Source organism: Dromiciops gliroides, chromosome 4 (assembly GCF_019393635.1).
Source record: "Dromiciops gliroides isolate mDroGli1 chromosome 4, mDroGli1.pri, whole genome shotgun sequence".
Classification (NCBI taxonomy): Eukaryota; Metazoa; Chordata; class Mammalia; order Microbiotheria; family Microbiotheriidae; genus Dromiciops; species Dromiciops gliroides.
The window spans coordinates 384,128,798-384,149,270 of NC_057864.1; the positions used below are offsets into that span (position 1 = coordinate 384,128,798).

At 37.3% G+C, this 20,473-nt stretch overlaps 1 protein-coding gene across 3 annotated transcripts in view; it reads left to right on the forward strand.

The window, feature by feature from the left end:
* Nucleotides 1-20,473, forward strand: part of UTRN (utrophin) — a 705,722-nt gene that overhangs the window by 661,650 nt on the left and 23,599 nt on the right. For all 3 annotated transcript variants that reach the window (XM_044001726.1, XM_044001724.1, XM_044001725.1), the window contains 3 exons: nt 6,891-6,929; nt 7,153-7,218; nt 15,816-15,881. In XM_044001726.1, the coding sequence (XP_043857661.1) occupies nt 6,891-6,929; nt 7,153-7,218; nt 15,816-15,881 (171 nt within the window). The remainder of the gene's footprint in view (nt 1-6,890; nt 6,930-7,152; nt 7,219-15,815; nt 15,882-20,473) is intronic.

Here is a 20,473-nt window from a genome sequence, read left to right on the forward strand (position 1 = left end):
TCTACATAGCCCACTGCTGCGTAACACCTGAGCTTATGAGATCTCCCATTCTCAACCTACACAGTAGTTAGGGTCACCCCAGCATGGGGTGCAGGCGTATGCTTAATTTAACACCACCATGCTTAACTTCTTACCTTCTTTTTAATGAACCAATTTCAGTGAACTAAGAGTTTCCCCACAACTAAAATTTATTCAAGGAAATTACCTATTTTTTTTAAAATCACAAGTAAAAGAAGGGCACTGCTATCACCTTTTTTTTTGGGGGGGGTGTCCTTTTACATATTTAGACACCTGTGTGGCTATATCTGTCTGCCTCTCATTTCTATATATGATTTCACTTGTTTATTTTCATGTCTGATGCATCATTCTCTCTGTTATGTGTAAGAGATTTTCCTCGGTTAATATCCTATCTCATTTGTCTTTTTAAATAATAGAAAGAGCACTGGGTTGAGAGTCAGAGTACCTTGCTTCAAATATGGCTCTTTTACTATGTAGAGACCTTTTGAAAGCCACAAAACCAATCAGGACATCAGTTTCCTTATCTGTAAAATAAGAAGGTACATGACCTCTGAAGTCCCTTCTTACTCCAAATCTATGATCCTGTGAAGCATTATCCCATTTACAAGGAAAATTTGATAGGTCTGAGGCAGACACAAGGTCAATTTGAAAAAGTTATTAACATTTGTGCCCCCAATACCTCACATTCCTCACCTGATTTGTCAGGGTGGATTTGATCATTTGGGGCATTTGTATCATGATTTGCTTTCTTGTGTCCAATGTAATGTTGTTATTAGTTATATCATTCCTTGTTAACTTGCTACCCCAGAGGTGACTGAAGAAGCATGCAGAATGACAAAGATCATCTTTGCTATTCTGAGTAATTTTTGTTGTGTGGTTTTTTGGGGGGGTTTTTTTGGAGGGGGGAGGTGGTAATGGTGATTATGCCTCATATCACTCGCACATTGACCAGCTGATGTTTATACAAGGAAAAAAACAAATAGAGCTAGACTGGGTTCTGCAAAACCTAATTAGAAACAAAAGACATAAGTACTAACTACAGTAAGGCGGTATATTTTAGTGCCTAGAATAAACTCATCATCCTAATAGAAGTCATATTGCTAAAGTTCATAAGGCCTGGCATCCACTTTTTCACTCTCATAGAGTGAGTAACCATTTATGTGGGTGGATAGTATCTCATTTATTTTACCCTTATCAAGGTGGAGTGCCTGGGGAGAAAGAGGGGTTTGGGGAACTGGTAACTTGTTTTGTGGTTATTTATACAGCAGATTAGACATTCTAATGGGCCTTATTGTGGCTTTTTCTATTTGCACCATGTGACAACCTATCATTTAGTGGCCAGTAATTATACATGATTGTGTTGGAAAGTGGAATTGGTTACTGGGATTTTTTTTTTTTAAGAGCAGTTGCCAAAATAAAGAAAGGGAAACCCATGCTAAGATTTATTTATTGAATTTCATAGCCATTTAGGCAGACTTTGTCTTTCTAAATAAATGAAAATGGATAAGCCAGAAGAGAATGCTGTCCACTTGTTTTTCATTTTCCCCAAAGTTAGATCAAGGGAAATTGAGCTCTAAAAATTACACGGGATAAACAAGAAATTTCTATTTACTTTAGAAAGACATTTACTGACTCCTGAGAAAGTACAACTGATTTCCCTAAATACCTTTAATAATAAACACATACTTTCACCTCCACTCTCAAGGTGGCCAGGAGACTATGGCGTGTAGCACGAGTTACTTTCTAGACCATGATTCTTTATGGTTATTTTCATCTCAGAAGAAGAATGATTTGTCATGTGTGCAATTATAGGGGGAAAAAATGATGGTAAGCAGAGCCAAGAAAACAATATACACAGTGACTACAACAATGTGAAAGGAAAGAACAACTACCAAAAAAATTTTACAAGCTAGTTTTGTAAAATTTTTAAAAACAAGCATAGCTTGAAAGAAGAGATATGTAAAGAGACCCCAATCCCACACACCCCTTGGCAGAGGTGGGAAGATCACTAGTGTTGCACATGGCACATATTTTCAGAGGGTTTGGGGGGTTCATGAATCAATTATACTGATTTTTTTCCCCCTCTTCCTTTTTTTGGCTTTAAATCATACACTTTATTATATGAAATTCTCTGGGAAATAGGAGAGGCAAGATAATTGGGGAAAACTATAGTGATATTTTTTAAATGGACATCAATAAAAATCTTTTTTTAAGAGCATTGGTGATGAGATTAAATCTTAACTAGGCTATATTCTGCTGGTAGTGTAAGTTCTATATTAGAATGAAATGAAATTCTTTCAGTTAACAAACATTTATTAAGCTAAGTGCTAGATCCTATTCTACTTTTTTTTTTTTTTTTGGGTGAGGCAATTGGGGTTAAGTGACTTGCCCAGGGTCACACAGCTATTAAGTGTTAAGTGTCTGATGCTGGATTTGAACTCAGGTCCTCCCAAATCCAGAGCCAGTGCTCTATCCACTGTGCCACCTAGCTGCCCCCTTAGATCCTATTCTAAATGCTAGGAATACCAATAAAAGCAAAAACAAACAAACAAAAAAGATACTGCCTGCCTTCATGTACTTCATATATTAAGAGAAGGAGACAATAGGCAAACAATTATGTACACATGAGATTTGATGCAAAGTAAATTGTTGGTAATCTTAAAGAGAAAACATTAGCATCTTATGGGACCAGGAAAGGTTCCTTGAAAGGTTGTTATTTTATCTGAGACTTAAAAGAAGTCAGGAAAGATCTAACAGTTAACAAAAAGATTTAATCATCCACAGCTGAGAAAGGCTATTAAACAAGGATATTCAGTCAAGATGCTTAAGTTGATTACAAATGAAGGCGACTCCCATGACTCTGTGTGGCTATCAAAGAGAAAGGGAGAAGCTTCTTGTGATTTTTGTCCTCAGCTGACCAGGAATTGAAGTTGAGGGCCAATGCCTTAAAGTCTCCTGGGCCAATTTAGTCTCAAAGCTGGTTTCAATATTTTTTTAAAAAAGAAAATAACTAGCTTAGGCCACATGGTGAGGTACTCAAGTAGATTGAAATTCTTAATACCACAACTAGCCTAGGCATTGAGAAATAGGGATCCTAGAAGGACTGTCACTTTCCAACTTGGATTTGGATAATTACTTAACTGCCTCACTTGCCTCACCAGCAAGTTGGCTTAATGATATGTGCCCTAAGGATCCCTTTGACAGGTATGTGCAAAAGAATTAAATCACTTTTGTCAGTGGGCCCTGAAAATAATTTAATGAGGCAATAGTCCAGAAGAGCATCATTATTATTTTAGTTATCATTAATCAGTATTTATAATAATAAATCAGTAACAGGTACAGAACTCAAATCACTGGAAATTTTTGGTATAGTCTTTCCATCACATTAATGAGATAGAGGTAAAAGGAAAGTTTAAAAGCTGCCAAAGATTTATTAAAATAAAACAACTTATAGTGATTTGCTTTGGGTCAGTACAGAGTCAACCCTATTTTTCATGCTGTCTGCATTATGACATGAAGAGAATCAGTGTTTATAATGAGTACCCTGAAGACTTACAGTAGCCAAAAGTTTATTTTATGAATTATGAAATAATTAAATAATTCACAGAATAATTGTATTAAATGCATTTTATTACATTTGAATCGTTTAAAAATTAGCAGTTTATGTATGGAAAATGGGATATTCCATTAGCAAGAATACTTCCTTCACTTAGTCACTCTAGATATGTGGTAACATGTTTTATTATTTAACTTGTTCTAATAAGTACATAAGCCATACTTTCTTATACAAAAAGGATTTAACTTTGGTTTGTTTTTTCCTTCCCCTGAACCAAATGTCAATATGTTATAATATTGTTGACATCTTTAGCCTCTGGCCTCTTTAACTTAATTTTTTTTTCCAATAGTACTTAAAGGTTGGATGAAAATGTTTTAAAATTTTGTTTTCCTTTCTTATAAATTTGCCCAAATATATGGAGAGCTGTGAACATTTTTCCATTCAGCTGCCTGTCTCCGCCATTCCTAGCTGAGTTCAGGGAGTTATTCTTTGTGCCAGTTGAATTAACTTCATAAGAACCAGTCAAGCAGCCTCACAAAGCCTTTCCCATTTCCATTAAGATCAAAAAATATAGTTTTTTAATCATAAAAACTTGTGAGAAATTCCCCTAGTGCATTTGAATTTGAGACATATTTTCTCATGAAATTTCTATTTATGGAAAGTATATTTTAAATCACAGAGCCCCAAAGTATTGTGCATAGGAAACTGTTTACAAAACCACATGCTATGGGACAGCTATATGGCACAGTGGATAGAGTACCAGCCCTGGGTTCAGGAGGACCTGAGTTCAAATCCAGCCTCAGACCCTTGACACTTACTAGCTGTGTGACCCTGGGCAAGTTACTTAACCCCAATTGCCTCACCCAAAAAAGAAAAGAAAAGAAAAAAGACAAAACTACATGCTACCTTTATACCCAATTTTTTTAATAGTTAAAAAAAAAGATTGCAGATGACTGTTGTTTAACATTAAGCAGTTTTATATTATGTGTTGTTGTACTGATTTTATGAATAAGCAAGTGTCTTGGAGGTATTAAGATTTACCAATAGAGAGCATATGAAAATATCTTTTCTGAAAATAGATGCAAAGAGAATTAATTTACAGTTCCTAATTTGAATAAGAAAGTCTGTTCTTTGTAACTTCTTGCTATACACAAGTTCCATAATAATATGAAATAATTAAGTTTCTTTTGTAGCTGAATGTATAATAGAAATGGGAACATTAGGTGTTGCTGAAATAATTCAAAGGCTTCTTTTTCTTGGATTTTTTTTTTTCAACCCATAGGAGTTTTTGTTAAGATGTTTTAAGTTTAAAAAAAAAAAGATGTTTTAAGTTTAGTTCAGCAGACAGATAATTTTTACATGTTTTATAGTTGCACTTACATTCAAAACTAGAGTTTGAATTTGGTTAATTGAGATTTTCAAATATTTTGAGCCTGTGGAATCTTGTTTCTGTTTGTTGTTGTTGTTATTTGTTTCTGATTTTGTTTTTTCATTATTTTTATTATGTTCTCATCACTGTCGTTTCCCAATTCTATTCCCCTCTGCCAACCCTCATCCCCACAATGCTCCGTTATAACAAAATCGATACATAGGCATATAAATAGATAGATAGAATAGATAGACAAATAGATAATTTATTAAGCATTTACTATCTACCAGGCACTGTGCTAAACACTGGGAGTATAAATACAAGCAAAACAAAAGAAAGCCAGCTCCTCCCCTCAAAGAACTTACATTCTAAGGAGGGGAGGTAGAAGATAACATATTTTAAAAGGAATTGAAGAAAAGGGAAAGAGAAAGGTAGAAAAATAGTCTGGAGAGTTAAGGACTCAACCAGGTTAGGAATGAGCATTGCTGATATGGCTTCTTCCTTAAATGGAGGTTCCCAGGAGGAAGACTTGTTAAGCAAAGCAAACCTTGACATATTGATCTTATCCAGAAATGCACATACTTAAGTCCGTGATCTCTTTCCTCAGATGAAAAAGATGTGTTTAATTGTAGGCCCTCCAGAGTCAAGACTGGTCATTCCATTGACCTGAGTGAAGTTTGGGTTGGTTAACATTCTTGACACCATTCATTGTGCACACTGTTTTAGCTTGGTTCTGCTTACTTCATACATGTCTCCCCCAGTTTCTCTCATCACTGTTTTCTTGTCTTGAAATCTAAATCTTTATCAAGGTGTTGGCCTGGAGATGAACAGAATGATAAATATGTCAGTGACTTTTAAAATGTTTTGACCACCAAAGATCCCTTAGAGATGCCTAGTAAATGAGGGTTGAGATAATTTGCAGAAGGATAAGCTTTTATAGAACATATTTTAGGAAATGTAGAAATTAGAAAGAAATGAATGGATGTAAAGTCCCATTCATATGCTGCATTATGCTTGGGGATAATCAGTCAACAAGTATTTATTAAGCCTGGCACTGTACTAAATGCTGTGGGTACAAAGAAAGACAAAAGACTGTCTCTGCTTTCAGGGAACTCACTGTTTAATGGGGAGCCAACATACCAACAACTGTGTTTACAAACAGGATATAGACAGGATAAATCTGAAATAATCAATGGAAGGAAGGCACTAGCATTAATGGAGATTGAGAAATGCTTCTTTTGGAAGGTGGGACGTCTGCTGACCAGGAGGCGGAGAGAAGGGAGAGCACTCCAGTCATGGAGGACAGCCTTTGAAAATGTCCAAAGTAGGGAGTCTGATCATCTTATACAAAGAATAGCAAGGAGGCTGGTGTTACTGGATTACAGAGTATATGGAGGGGAGTGAGGCATAAGAAGACCAGGAAGATAACCCTCAGATTTCTAAATTTACTCATCTGTTTTACAAAACAAAAACAGATGGGGGCAACTAGGTGGCACAGTGGATAAAGCACTGACCCTGGAGTCGGGAGGACCTGCGTTCAAATCCAGCCTCAGACATTACTAGCTGTGTGACCCTGGGCAAGTCACTTAACCCTCATAGCCCTGTCTCCCCCCCCCCAAAAAAAAACCAACAACAACAGAAAAAGGAGCAGAAACAGTATCTCGTCCCAGCATGTATTATAAAATTTTGTTTTAGTTTACTTTGAAATTTCTTTCTCAGTGATAGATTGTAAGACATTTTATTCCTTTAAATAAGAATATTTAAGTATGTTTCTTTCTTCTGTGGCTATACTCTGGCTTCTGTTTATTTTGATTTTCTTATTTGGGACCTGACTGAATCTAGGTGTATGGGTGGGGCAAGATTAAGAAGCCTTTCTTTTATTGCTAGTTGTTTGGAATTGCATTAAAGTATTTGTGGTTTTTTTTCCCCCCTTTCCCCTCCTTACAGTCCTATCACACTCATCAGTATGTGGCCAGAGCAATATGAGTGAGTATATATAGACCTTATATGCAGAAGGCTAATGCTCAGATTATTTTATTAGCATGTGGTAATTACTAAACTCTTGGCATAAATAACACTACATCCCTGGATAACAATCCTAGTGGTCTCTTTGCATGGCAAATTTATTACTTTAATTGATCTAACATTTCTGTTAATGTAATTCGCCTATATCCGAACATGTAACATGATGTCATTTTTTTCTTTGCAGCCCCTCTCAATCCCCTCAGCTATTTCAGGATGATACACATTCCAGAATAGAGCAGTATGCGTCCAGGTAAGGGACTTTAACAAGAATGCTTCCTTGAATTTCTTTTTGTATTAATGTTGTGTAAAGGAAACTTTTTGTTGTACAATATAATTCTATGTACATATAATTATTTATACTCATATACATATTTGTGTATTTCTAAAATAACAAATATATTATAGTACAAATTGACCCACTGCATTCCCTATTAAGTTCTTGTACTTGTACCCTGCCAGTGGAATAATTTTCTTTACTTGTAGAAATTAACTGATTATAACTGTTTAAGGTTCAATTGTGGGAACCAGGAAGTTATGAATTCTTAGTTTCCATGAAGAAATTTGTTCCATGAAGCAGAGAATTGAGTAAATTTTATGCTTGTGCTTTGTCTAAGCCTTTCATGGAAGACATATCACTAATCACTCTCTTCCAAAACCTGCCTTTTCTGTGAGTGACAATTGCAATTCAAAATCTGATCAGAACAGTTCCAGACCTTATAGTGGGGGACTTCAACTTACATATTTATAGTCTCTACACCATCTGCCTTGTTCCTTAGCTTCTCAACCATCCATGACCTATTCCTTCATTCCACCTCAGCTTCCTACATACAGGGATAGTCACACCCTTGATCTTGCCATTGCCCATACATATAACACTTTGAAGGTCAAGAGTTCTAAAATTCCTTTATCTAATAAAATCTTATCATTCCATCTCTCCCGTTCTTTGTTATTCATCATGATTTCTAATCCATCTACACCTTAGCACTTCCTCAGGTCCTCACCCCTACCCAGGTTACATTCACTATTTGGTTTCAACCCCTTAGTTCAACAGAACACAATCCTCTGTTCTTGAATCTCTCACTCCCTTGTCTTGTTGCCACTTAGACCATTCCACACTGCAGCCTTGGATCACTTTCATCATCCGTGCCCTCCATTCCTACTCACCTGCTGCTGAAAAGAGCTGGAGAAAGTCACCCAACCAGGCTGACTGTATCCATTACAAATGTGATATCTAATCCTAACAAGGCTTTCACTTGAGCAAAATCAATCTTTTACTCCTCCAGGATCGATAGTCTATTCCACTAACCACAAACTTCTGTCTTCAGGACCTTCACATATTTCTTAGGACTTTTCTTCATAATGTAGTGTGAAAAATGAAGCTGTTTGTCATAGCTTCCTGTTCTCCATCTTCTCCTCAATTCACAGTCCTCTGTCATCATTTCCTACTATTTTCCCCTTTACTCCATTCTCTGATGAAGAGGTGACCCTTCTACCAAAGCCATCTGCCTGTATATATATGCTTAATCTTATTGCTGCCTGTCTTTTCTAGTAGATCGCCCTTACTGTCATATTCATTCTTTTTCTCTGTTTCTCTGCGTCTCTGTTTCTATCTCTCTCTTTCTCTCCTCCCTCCCCTTAGTCACCTCCCTTTCCCTCTCTCCCCCATAATCCTTCCCTACTATTTACAAATACTCAAATCTTCCCTCTCATTAAAAAACAAACAAACCCTACACAAGATCCTACCATACCTGCTAGCTGTCATCCCCTATCCTTTTCTCAAACTCCTTTAAAAATTTGTCTAAACTCAATAGCTCCACTTCTCTTTTTACCCTCTTCTAAGTCCTTTACAATCTGGCTTCTAAAATCATCATTCAACTAAAACTATTACTAATGATTTCTTATTAAATCTAATGACATTTTTTCAGTTGTCACCCTGTATTGTCTATATTGTTTGGTACTGTCCTATAAATGTATATGTTGTCTCCCCATTAGAATGGGGATTCCTTTGAGGGCGTGGAGTGTTGCTTTTGTCTTTGTATTTCCAGTGCCTACCATAGCACTTGGCACATGGTAGGTGCTTAATAAATTCTTCTTGATTAATTGGTGAATTATCAAATATGGAGCTAAAATCTAGGCCAATTTTATGGTATTACATTGATCCGCCATTCAAGAAACCCTGTCAGAAACGTAAATGAGGTTAGTCTGGCATGACCTGTTCTTGATGAACTGACTTGGCTCTTGGTTATAATCTGTAATTGAAGTCAAGCTCACGAGTCTGTAATTTACAAACTAATTCTCTTCCCTTTTTTTGAAAATGTAGACATTTGCCCTCTTCCAGTCCTGTAGCACCTCTCCTATTTTCCATGATCTTTTGGAAATAACTGACAATTCAGCAATTACATCTGCCAATTCTTCCAGTTCTCTGTGAAATCATGTCTGTTTCTAATTACTTGACCTCGTTCTTATCACACCATCCAGCATGAATAGCATTCTTCTCTTTTCTTTTGCCCCATTATAGCTATAAATGTCCTTCTTGTCCTTAACATTCATCCTCAGCCTCAATTAGTCTGGGTTTTAACACGTCTTACAGAATGTTGTCTCTCTCTCTCTATTGCCGCAGCTTTGCTCCCTGCAGAACCATGTATATGTGTTTATGCCTCATTTCCCTAGGGTGGCCCAATTCACATCTTCTGAACTTCCCAAATAGAGCCTCACCATAGAACTGCTGCATGTCCAAGAAATCTCTGCACTAGGGGTTAAGGTTTACTACCTGAAATCAGGAAGAATCATCTTCATGAGTTCAAATCTAGCCTCAGACACTTACTAGCCATGTGACCCTGGAAAAGTCATTTAACCCTGTTGGCCTCAGTTTCCTCATCTGTAAAATGAGCTAGAAAAGGAAATGGCAAAACACTAGTATCTTCACCAGAAAGCCCCAAAATGGGGTCATAATGACTGAAATGACTCAACAACATATATGATATAATCTAGAAGGCTTCAAGGAAATGGATTTGAGTTCAACCTTGAACATAGTGTAAGATTTGGTTAGATTGGTTGAAAGAAGCCGGGTTTTGTTTTTAACTTAAAGGAAAAAGATAATAAGTAGTCTTTTTCATACTTATTGTTCTTTCACAATAATTCTAGAAGGAAATATCATTAATGAGAACAGCTCATTGGTGTTAGACTATTCACAACAAATCCTTGATTGTCTGGTGTATTGATTCTTAACCTGGGGTCCATGTACTTGGTTTTTCTTAGGTAGATAGATAGATAGAGGCATCTGGGTGGCACAGTGGATAGAACACCGGTCCTAGAGTTAAGAGGACCTGATTTCAAATTTTACGTCATACACTTGTATGACCCTGGGCAAGTCACTTAATCCCAATTGTCTTAAATATCCAGAGTCATCTACAGTCATCCTGATGTATATCTTGCCACTGGACCCAGATGGCTCTAGAGGAGAAAGTGAGGTTGGTGACCTTGCACAGCCCTTCCTCACTTAAATCCAATTCACTGCAAGTCATGACATCACCCTGATGTCATGGTCCTCTTTGAGAACAAAGGATAGACAATGGATGAATGTATAGATGGATGAATACATACTATTTCAATATAACTAGTTTCCTTTATAATCCTATATATTTTATTTTATGCATTTAAAAACACTCTTCTGAGAAGTAGTCTATAGGTTTTACCAGATTGCCAAAGGGGGGTCTATGACAGAAAAAATTAAGAATTCTTGCTCTAGTTCACTATAAATCTCTTTTAAGTATATGTTCTATGTAATTTCATTCATAGGACCTTAGATCTAAAGATGAAAGGATCCTCAGAAACCATCCATTTACTACAATTATCTAGTTCTTTTATCGAAGAGAATGTTAAGGATCAATGAAATTAAGTGACTTGTCCACGGTCACCAAGGCAGTAAAGGGTCAGAGGGTAGGCTTGAACCCAGATCCTCCAACTCCAGACTTAGTGCTCTTTCTTTTTTTTTTTTAATATGCAACTTTATTTTAGTATTTTTCATTTACATTATTGTTGTCATTGTACATGTTATTTTCCTGATTCTGTTTACTTCACCTGCATCAGATTCTATGACCTAGACCTTACTTTTTTTTTATTGTTTTTTTTGTTGTTGTTGTTGTTGTTGTTGTTGTTGTTGTTGTTTGGGGTTTTTTGCAGGGCAATGGGGGTTAAGTGACTTGCCCAGGGTCACACAGATAGTCAAGTATCTGAGGCCAGATTTGAACTCAGGTACTCCTGAATCCAGGGCTGGTGCTTTATCCACTGCGCCACCTAGCCACCCCCCTTAGTGCTCTTTCCACCGTACTAAGCAAGCTTCCTCCCTCAATTTTATGTGTCATTGAATCATTTAGTCTCAGATTTGTAAGGGGACTTAGAAGTCATCTAGTGTAACACATCACTCAGTGCAAGAATCTCTTCTCTAGTATCCCTGGAAGGTGATCATCCAGTTTTGGCTTACAACCCAACCCTTCAGTGGTAAGGAATTCAATATGTCATAAGGCATCCCATTCCAGTTTTTGAAAACTCAAATGTTTACAAAATCCATTCTTCAGACTGAACATCTCCAAGTCCTTCAGTCATTCTATATCTGCCACAGTTTCCTCACCCTGAACCATCCTGGTCACCTACCCCCAGACACCCTACAGTCTGTCAAATCCACTGCTTTAAAATATCCTTCCCTGAAATTGAACTCATCTAAATACTTCAGATGAAGTTCAAAGGATACTCTTGTATATAGTAAGACTATAACTTAATCTTTTTCTTGTTTGTTTGTTAAACTACATCTTTTAGTGAAGTATCCCTTTATTCATTCAGCTAGAATTTCTTAAACATCTACTCTGTGCCTAATAGCAGGATAGCTACAGACACAGAGACTATAGTCTACTGGGGAAGAGATAATATCTATGTAAATAATAATAATACAGAAATATTTTGTAAATTCAGTCTCAGGAGAAGGGAATATCATTAATGATTGAGGAAACTGACAAATCCTTTGTGGAAAGACATCTTATATCTGAACTTTAAAGGTCTAGTCTGGTCTGAACCTGTGCTTTTATTGGTGTAAGGAACTCTTATTGAGGGAATTCCCACTACCAGTGCAAATCAAAGCCTGCTTTGAAATTGAAAATCTTAGGAGAGTTGCCTGGGGCACTAAGCAGTTAAGGGGCTTGCCCAGGATCACAAGGCCAGGACATGTTTGTTAGATGTGGGACTTCAACCCAGCTCTTCCTGACAAGAGGTCAGTTTTCTATATGTACTTCTTTGCTGCTTTTCTTTAGGGGAAAAGAGAGGACACAAAAGAGGGAAAAGAGGATCACCACCATAGAGAACAATGTCAAATCAAAGCACAGACTTGGAAAAGCATAGAGCTTAAATGGGTGGGAAGGAGAAGGTCACAAGCATTTATTAAGCACTTCTATGTGCTAAGCGCTCTGCTAAGTGCTTTATAAATATGATCTCATTTTATTCTCCCAATAATATAATGGATGGACCTCCCTGAGAGGTAATTGCTATTATGATCCCCATTTTACAGTTGAAGCAAACTGAGGCAAACAGAAATTAAATAACTTATACAAAGTAATTTAGTTTTGCTATATGTGAAGGAGAATATACAATGTGAAGTAAGACCAGAACAGTTAGTGGCAAAAATTCCTTTTTTTTTTTTTTGACAGCCATATCATACTGTTGTTAACCTGTTGACTTGTTAAGCTGTGACATAGTCAGCTCTCACTCCTTTGTTATATATTTTTTAGTTGAACCACTGTCGAAGGCTTTCCTCTTCAGCATTTGTATAATTGGCCTTTTTAACCTACATTGGTGTTTTACATTTAATTCTATTCAATTGTATCTTGTTGGTTTCACACCCTTATTGGTATAAAATTGGTATAAAGCCATCCTTCTTCTAAGGAGGGCATTCTTTGATTCTGACATCCAGTGTACTGGATAGAGGTGAACAGGTATTATTTCTTCTTATTTACCAGATAAAGAAGTCCACTCCATCTTTCACAGATGTTATATTTATTCTTGACTACTAGTAGATCTTTTAGGTATTTGACTCCAGCCCTCTGTAGACAATGTCTGTGTTTTTTCACACAGTCTCCAATGAGTATTCACATTTTAGGCTGGAAATGCATATGATCACCTACTATATATAGCTATATAGAGTAACAACTCAGATTAGCTCCAACTTAATTCTTATTAAAATATAATTCCATGGAGTGTTGTCAGGTCAAACTCCGTAAGATGCTCCAGTCAAATGTCAAGAACTTCAGTTTCTTTAAGGGGTCACAACTCTCAGTATAAGTAAGTTCTGTATTAGCCAATGTAAAAGCTTTTGATGAACACTGCTCTATTGGTATAAAACCACTCCTGGTTCCTCTATGATAATAAGGTTATCAGATACAGTTCCCTCATTTTATAGTTGAGGAAATTCAAGCCCAGAGAATTAAGTGACTTGCACAGGGTCACACGGCAAAGTGATGAGGAACAGTGACTTACTTAGAGCTACAGAAGCCAACACCTGTATGTATGTGAGGCAGATGACCAAATCTGTTTACATTTCTTGTCTTCGTGCTCTCCAAGTGGTGCTAGAAAATTCAAGCCTGGTTGTTCCTTTTTATGCTTTTCCTACAAGTAAAATCATTGGGAGACTTGATAGCATAACTCTTTGTAGTTATCTAGTAGTAGCAGGCCTCCACCAGTCACGGACGACCATGGATCAGCACCTTGAAGAGCCACAGGCCACAGTGTGGCTGTGCAGTCTGATATGGGAGCCACAGCTCGTGAGTGACTTATAACCGGTAACTGCTGCATCCCATGGTTGTATCTACCCTATGAGCAGTTGCTGGAGTATCCTCTCCAGGGCGCTGGCCTGGGCAGATCAATATGGAAAATAAGCTGTTGGCCTTGCAGCAGGTTTTCCCTCTCCGCGACATTGGTGGATCCAAGGGAGAGGCAGAGCCAATACAGTTTGGCACCAGTGCCGCTGCAGGAGTTGCCAGAGGGATGTGATGTCCAACATCCAACTGCCTAAGGGACTCTGACTCCTGATTTTTCCTTGGGTTAACTCCCAAAGCCTTTCCCATATATGGGTATAGCCGCAAGGCAGTGAAGGTTTAAAATCAGGGTTCCATCCCCTAGGTGCGTTGCCTGCTGAGGCTAATGAGCTCCACCTGCCCGAAGCGACTGGTTTTAAGGCACCAGTGACTCGCCTTCACCCCTTCTCCTGTTAGCGGAAACAGTTCCGTCATGAGAAGGCCAGGAGTTGGGCTTCGGTTGTCAGAGGCTATTTGAGATGCACACCACTGGAGCATTTTATAGAGAGTGGGAGCTTATCCCTACTCCCACCCTGGCATGACAAACCTTTGGAACCAAGTTATCTAATAGTAGCCACCAAACCCTAGAAAAATCTTTTACTATAATAACTTCTTTAAACTATGGCCTGGTAAACAAACTCCCATCTTTTGGGGTCTGTGTACCCCCTCACTGTTCAGACCCTACATGAAAAGCCACACACCTAGTAGATTCCCTGAAGCAGTGGTTGCTGTTGACTGACAGCTTCAGACCAGCATCCTCCAGCTCATCTGTAGTCTTTCTTTTTGTTACCATTAGTAGTCTTTCTTTTTGTTCTTTCTGTATTTTTCCAAGAACAGTAAGATCATCCAGGTACATCATGCAAGCATTTCATATCACCAGATAACCTTTGTATTTCATGTTGAAGTAGCTAGTATTTATATAGGATTATAAGGTTTGCAAAGCACTTTACAAGTATCATCTCAATTTATCCTCATAGCCACCCTGGGAAGTAGGTGTCATTATTATCATCATTTTATAGATGGAAGTATTGGATACCTCACTAATTCCCTGGGTTATTCAGTTATATTGGCAAAATCATACTGGGAAGATGAAGACCATCTTTTCTCCTTGTCTTCTATCATGGAGATCTTAGAACAGCCACTTAGTACTAAGGTTGAAACCCACTGGCTACTGAGCAGACAGTCCAAGTCATCCTGAACTCATGGTATAGGAACCACATGGTCAAAGTCAGATAATCTAAACACATCTGCATCTTCCCATACCCATTTCACTGGACTCTCAGGCCACAGCTATGCTGTCATACAGGTCCACACAGGTTGCCAAGACTCAGGAGGTCATTACCATTTTCTCCTCATCACACCCCTGCTCACACCCATAATTCACCAACTCTTTCTCATCCTTCACAAAACTTCCTCTAGTACTTTACTCAGCTTTTTCACATGCTTCAACTCAGGTATAACTTTCTGAGGGTTTAACTCCAAAAAGAGTAAGGGATAAGTGTATGATTATGCTCCCTTACAAAAGAGTATTAACTGACATTTATGTAGGGTTTCTAGGGTTAAAAAAAAAAGCACTTGACATACATTAGCTCTCTTGATCCAATACAACTCTGGGGATCCTTAAGCATTTTAAAAATGTGTTAGGGGCAGCTAGGTGGCGCAGTGGATAGAGCACCAGCCCTGGAGTCAGGAGTACCTGAGTTCAAATCCGGCCTCAGACACTTAACACTTACTAGCTGTGTGACCCTGGGCAAGTCACTTAACCCCAATTGCCTCACACACCCAACCCCACCCCCAAAAAAAAAGAAAAAAAAAAGAAATGTGTTAGCTGTCTTACCATTTTAACAGCCCAAGTATTAGAAATTTATTTTATATGAATTACAAGTAATTTTGAAGTCTTGCCTTTTATAGTGGGTAATAAGAACCACTCTAATCAGTGAATGCATCCAAGGAAAATGAGCCTAATTTTCTTAACCCCGTTTTTAATGTCCTCATTCTCATTTTTCAGACTGGCCCAGATGGAAAGGACCAACGGCTCCTTCCTCACAGACAGCAGTTCTACCACAGGAAGTGTGTAAGTAAATCATGTAATTAGAACTGCTGGGAAAGGCTATTTCATTTGATTATGGCTGTCTGAAGTAATCTTCATTGATTGTGGCTCTGAATTTTGATCCCAATCAAAGTAGATAAGTGAGGTTGCTAAATTAAAAAAAAAGTCTGCATAAATTTTATGCTTTTGAGCCATAATGGGATAAAATCCCATAATGGGATACATTTATTTATTTGATATGTTATTTATGCTAAATGAAACACCTTGCATTTGTCACCATTTCTGCCTAAAAGAATCAGGTTACTTCAGTTAGAATAAAAGGTGGACCCATTCCACTTGTCTACAGTTTCTCATTTGGCCCAATTAATTTAAGAAATATCATCAAGTGGTTGTATGTGCATTCCTATAATAACTCAGACTAGAATTTTCTCCAAATTTCCTGCCCTTTAATAACTCATATCCCATTTAGATGGTGAACTCAGACATAGCTCTTCTATACTGCAAGTTTCTTTTACCTATTAAGAACTAGAGGGGCAGCTAGGTGGTGCAGTAGATGGAGCACCGGCCCTGGATTCAGGAGGACCTGAGTTCAAATCCACCCTCAGACACTTAACTCTTACTAGCTGTGTGACCCTGGGCAAGTCACTTAACCCCAATTGCCTCAGAAAAAAAAAAAGAACCAGAAAAGCTGCTTTGTTGTTAGCATGAGGGATATTTATATAAGAAAAATAATTTTTAAAATTTCCTACTACCTTTCCCACTACTTGATTTTAGACTTTTTTTTTCATCTTTACTCCCCTATTCCACTGCCAAGCCGCCCACAAAATCATCCCTATTAATTAAAGCTCTTGAGCATGGGAGATGTCCATAAAAGATATGAATTGCAGTTATATCATTTTTTTCATTTACTTGAAAGAACTTGCAACTTCAGTGCTCTTTGAGCTTGGGGCTTATGAAGAAGTCATAAAGCTGACAGCTATTCCTAAAATCTCTTTTACTGAAAGTGAAATGTTTGAGACCAATATAAGCTGATATATACTCTGAGCTTTGAACATAAAATTCCACCCAGTAACTGTTTAATATTTTAGAATCCCAGTGATATGACATTAAATGTATAGAAATTCCCCACTAGCTTTCAGTCACAAGACTAATCCTCATGAATTTAAAATAAAATAGCATCTATTTATACCATATCATTCATCCACCAATAATTGGTCTTTTCCTATCTGTTGAAAATATATAGTTTATTTTTGTTATGTTATTTGTTGCTTACCATACCCCAAACCTATCAATTCTTTCTTTGAATAAATATCCATTGTATAAAGAAAGTCTTGAGGTTTCTCTGTAATGTCTAAGGCTCTGTATTCTTTCATTCCTTTATCCTGAATCATTTATTTGCATATGATCAGTCTACCAACTTCTCATAACAAGCATCAGATTTAATTTAAAAACTAGAAGAACGAATAATAGTGAGAAAAAGATGTGGTATACAATTGAAACAGTTCAATCTTAAACCCATTAAAGAAATTAAAGAAAATTGATGATGAAAAATGGGAACTTGATAGCAGACATTATATCAATCACCAGCTATAATAATTTTATACAGAATTTAACCAATCTAAGTTAGGAAACCTAAAAAAGCACCTTAATCAGCAAACATTTTACTTTCTTGCTAGAAAAGAAAGGTGGCAGCAAACGATTTAGAATATAAACTTATCTTTCAGATTTTATTAAGAAGAATGATGGATGATTATTGAACCTTGTAAAGCAGAGAACATGCATAGAGGGTAAAGCCAGTTTTTAATAAGTTTGACTGAAGTCATCCTGAGAGCATTTAAGCATGCCAAGGAGAGAAGGGCAAGAAAGAAAAAATATAAATGGAAGAGATCTGCAAACACTTTTATAGCAAACTGTTTTCATCGTGAATGACAAGAGAGCCTCCTCATTTGGACTCTGTTATCAAAATCTCAGATGTACTTTTTTTTTTTTTTTGGTGGGGCAGTGGGGGTTAGGTGACTTGCTCAGGGTCACACAGCTAGTAAGCCTCAAGTGTTTGAGGCTGTATTTGAACCCAGGTCCTTCTGAATTCAGGACCAGTGTGCTGTATCCACTGCGCCACCTAGCTGCCCCCTCCTCAGATATACTTTTAGAGGGAGTAGAGATGGCACTAAAAGAACAAGATTGGAGTAAATCTATGGGAGACAACACAATTATGTAGTCATTAAAGGACAGATTCACATGGTGTCTGAAGGAAGAAATGCCAAATGCATGGCAAAATTATTGGACCTTATAAATACTTTAAAAAGGTGATCAAGAGAACATCAATAACTTCCAGCCTATTTTCCCATTTATAGAAAATCTTCATGAGACTATTCTGTATTCACAGATCAAGGGCATCCTCAATGAGGGTATTAGTTAGGCAGGCTTTCACAACTGACTAAAAGATTTAAAGAATTTGAGATTTCACAGTACTTGTTCATTGGTTATGAAAAAGTAATTGATTTAACAGAGCAAGGGGCAGCTAGGTGGCACAGTGGACAAAGCACTGGTCCTGGATTCAGGAGGACCTCAGTTCAAATCCAGCCTCAGACACTTAACGCTTACTAGCTGTGTGACCCTGGGCAAGTCACTTAACCCCAATCGCCTCACCCCCCCCCCCAAAAAAAAAGACCTTGGTCACATGTATTTAACAGAGCAAAATATTTCTTAAATTCTTTCTTCCAACAAAGTGCCTCATTCATACATCACAGGAGCATTCAAGATTCCTTGACATATAACAACAGGGAGCAGCTAGGAGGCGCAGTGGATAAAACACCAGCCCTGGATTCAGGAGGACCTGAATTCACATCCAGCCTCAGACACTTGACACTTACTAACTGTGTGACTCTAGGCAAGTCACTTAACCCTCATGGCCCCACCAAAAAGCAAACAAACAAACAAACAAACAAAAACCCAAACCCATATAGCAATAGAAATAATCTTATTGAACAACCATCTGACTATAAATATTAGCTAAGAAATGCATGAAACAGGAAGATGTATGCTTACTAAAGGTAGTTGTCACTGAAGTGGAATGCAGGTGCAGAATTCACTCCCCAAAAAAGGTTCCCTGTGAATAGTGAGGTCCTCTAGGTATAGTTGTTTGCAAGAAACATGATACTGATTACATCGAGTCCTGAAAAGATCAAGATATATCCATTTCCATATCCATAACAATATCCACAACAGTTTAAGAGTCTATCCTAATCATGCACATAGGATAGACCAAGTGAATGAAGAATATTGATTTCCATGATTGACATGCAGGTATGAGAACATCTTTTAGAGCTTATCCATCAGCTTGTACACCGGGGACAGAGTACCAATAGGCAATTAATTCAGCCTAGAATTTAACATGGACTGATCGCCTTCAGGAAATCACAAAATTCCTTTAATGACCACATGCTTCTTATGGAAATAGAAGACTAACTTTTAAGTACCAATATTCTACTGACAGTAGTGTATGACAGAGGTATAGAGCACAAGTCTTCAAAGAATTGAATTGGAGTGTGACAGAGAAGCCAGTGGAAAGGTGTTTGATGCGTATGAACATGTTGCAACATAACACCATAACAATGAACAGAAAGAATAAAATCTATCATTAGAGAAATATATGACAGGAAAGAAGATGGGCTAGTCATCTTGGTGAGGGTCAGGATAATAGATGGTCAGACCTAGTGCCTTTCTAGTCTTCTCCTGAGATTGGGAGAAAGCAAGGAAGGCCTTCAGCATGTTGCTGACCTTCAAGGAGTCCTAGATCCTTTTAAATATTCGAGTACTTATTCATTGGAACAGTGGAATGATAACTTCTAAGTCAATATAAACTTATAACACAAACTCTTTGGGGTTTTCAGAAATAGTCTTTGGCATTAGCATTAGCATTATTACATGTCCAAAGAACTCCATATTCTAAATATATCCTATTCTCCGGTGGGTGTCCAGCCCCACTAATGTGGCTGTTACCTTGAATGTTACCTTAAATGGGAATGTGTCTATGTTAGCCCACCAAATTTTACTCATGTCTTCCCATAAATCTTGGACGAACGATCCACTTAACACCCTGAGGTTCTTGTATCTATTTTGGTGCAACATTGATATTAATAAGGCATAATCTCTCAAGTTCTCTCATAGCAAACATTCTGACAAATATGTACCTACTTTTCACTATATTTTGTTTCAGTCTATAGATTACAAATATTGCTCCAATTTAGTATTCCATGTAATAGAATTCATGCTAAAATTCATTACTGATTTCCAAGGACCTTTACTTGAACACACATGTATAAGAAAAACATTTTTAAAAAATAAATCACCAAGATGTAATATGTGAATAAATTTTGTTGTCTGTTTAGAAATAACCAATTTGGAAAAACCCATTTTGTTCTTAAGCCTTAATAGAAGGTATGGCATTACAAATGTTTATGATTGGTTCTGGTTTTTTGGTTTTTTTATTCAACCAGGACAAAGTTGGAGTTTACGTTTATATTGTCTACAAAGATAGGACTTTCTGCGCAAAAACTGAGTATAAGCAAAATTACCAGGAATGTGCAAACTCCTAAGCAAAAATGCAGTTTTCA